At 42.2% G+C, this 2295-nt stretch overlaps 1 protein-coding gene across 1 annotated transcript; it reads left to right on the top strand. All coding sequences in view use genetic code 11, as the record gives it.

Annotated features, from left to right (window-relative positions):
• Nucleotides 1-4: 4 nt before the first annotated feature.
• Nucleotides 5-2065, top strand: EGR_06924 (hypothetical protein; the record flags this gene model as incomplete). The annotated part of the gene is made up of 2 exons (XM_024496173.1): nt 5-22; nt 1934-2065. 2 exons carry the CDS (start codon nt 5-7, stop codon nt 2063-2065), a joined length of 150 nt encoding a protein of 49 aa, XP_024349376.1.
• Between the last annotated feature and the right edge of the window lie 230 nt (nt 2066-2295).

Below are 2295 nucleotides of genomic sequence, written 5' to 3' on the forward strand. Positions count from 1 at the left end.
GAATATGGAGGTAGGTGGAGGAGTAGAAGAGCCAAAGACTATTAGCCATGACGTTCGAGTTGAGTGGGCCTTAGTCGTCCTGTCAGAAGGTATTTAAATTGTAATAGTCTGAAGAGACGATTTTGATAAACATAGTCAAATATGCGTTTTAACCAGCCACAACTCTACACTTGTTATGTTTGAGGAAGAATTGTTTTCGTATCTAGATGCTGAGGATGTGGGGAATTAAGATTTGTGTAATAAACTGAGAAATCAAATGGGCTGTCAAAAGGGCATCTGGCATAATTAAAGTTCAATAATCCATTCAAGCCATCAACTATCTAACAAACCGATCGGTCAGTTATTCTTCCAGCTGATTATTCATTTGTGTATGGACAGTTCTGTTCATGTGTGTATCCCTTACCAACACCCAATTCAATAAATCCGCCATCCATGCCTTCATGATTCTTATGGTCGGCTCTCATTGATGCCTCGGTGGTGCATTGCGTCCACCACTGAGCCAGTCATGCATTTTTGTAGCCAGTCCAGTCACTCCAGTTGGGCACGCACTTCGATGTGCATGTGCCTTGGTCTGGCATGGATGCATACATTTAATTGTCTCATTCCCTTCTCCACCGTTCCTCTGATCATAAACAAAACTGGGAGGCAATCAATCCACCTCTTAATCTGCATAGCATTCCCGCCCCAAATCTATGTAACTACGTATCTATATTTCACTGCTCCCTATTTTCCCCCTATGCTCATCCCTGCGCACCTCGTGTAAGACTGACAACTTTTATGCGGTCAATCGTTTATTAGAATTTATAGGTCAATGAAATAAGTAAACAAATAATCGACCTATAAATGAATATATGAATGCATCCAACATTAAATGAAATGAGAAAATCAATGGTCCAAATGGTTTGGATACGAGAAGTTTCTTCGTCCATTCCTTCCCACAACCCATCACTTCTTTTCTAACGCTGAACATACAAGTGCTCTTTACTTTTACCAAGTTGGTTATCAATCCTTCATGGTGGCCACTCAGCGATTAATCACGTATCTACTCACCTCTTCACGCATGTCCCATATCATCCACCCACACTGCTTTAATATCAGCATTTCAACGTGCCCGTGTCTCCATCCTTACGTGGGTCTGTAGTTAGTCGCAATTAGGGATGCCTCTGTCAAAGGTTTCCTTTCCGTCCCACATGCATTTGCCCATCACAACACTTGTTCGTTGGTCAGGGTATTCACCCGTTCTTTGGCAATCCCTCCATCATCATCATCATCTTTCAAATTTATCTGATGACCTATTCAATCATTTGCTCACCTATATTGCTCTTCTTACTGTTCTGTATTACAGTCCTCTTTATTCACTTCTTCTTTCACCTCTCAACCTCTCTCGGTGCGACTTAGCCGCTATTTGTCTAACTACCATTTTACTTATAAACCTATCCACAAATCGACCTTATTTTCTTCGCGTTTTTCTTCCCTTCTTCACCTTACTCTTCCACCACCCAAGCTCCTTGTAGTTTCTTTATATTCAACCGCTTGCCCTCTGTTAAACCTCCCAATCATCTGTCCGTCTAAGTGCCTGCCTACCCACAAATATGCGTAGTTGGATACTACCTTCATATCGTCGTGCACACATTCCATATACATCCAGCATTCTGACAAGTGGCTCGTTGCGATTCCACATCCCTCATTCCCCATTGCTTTGTCCACGATCACATTCGCAGTGTCCCACTCACCTCAAGAAGTTCAAAGCTTCTCATTGAAATTGCAAGATATAAAGGATGAGTTATGAGATAAAATGCGATAAGACGAGACGGCTTTCGCTTACGACAAGCATTAGTGATTATTGGGTAATGATACACGAATGTTCACACAAAGTGTTACATATCTCTGCTCCATACCACTCACTTAGCATCTTAATTCATGTTTTCTCTAGCACATCATTCTGTTCCTCCTTCTCCTTGGCGTCTACCTTCGATCCTTCTGCATCTTCTCCTTCATCCTCTTCCTCTCCTCTGCTCTCGTTGCTACTAACCATCTGAATTGTGAGACTAGCACCCTGTCTTAATACATCCGTTTCACCATGTGGTTGCAAATGTGTTCTACTTTGAATGGAGTCCTATCGATCAACACACCAGGTGCCTAGGTGCATCACATTATCATCCTATACATCAACATGTAGACCTGCGCATCCACGTTCATTGACTTGAAGACGAGGCAATGTCTTGCGGGATACATTTACATTATGGTGGTACTGGAAATATAGCATAATTTGATGTGCGCCACATCAATCGGACA

The sequence above is a fragment of the Echinococcus granulosus genome (genome assembly GCF_000524195.1).
Source record: "Echinococcus granulosus chromosome Unknown EG_S00066, whole genome shotgun sequence".
Taxonomy (NCBI): Eukaryota; Metazoa; Platyhelminthes; class Cestoda; order Cyclophyllidea; family Taeniidae; genus Echinococcus; species Echinococcus granulosus.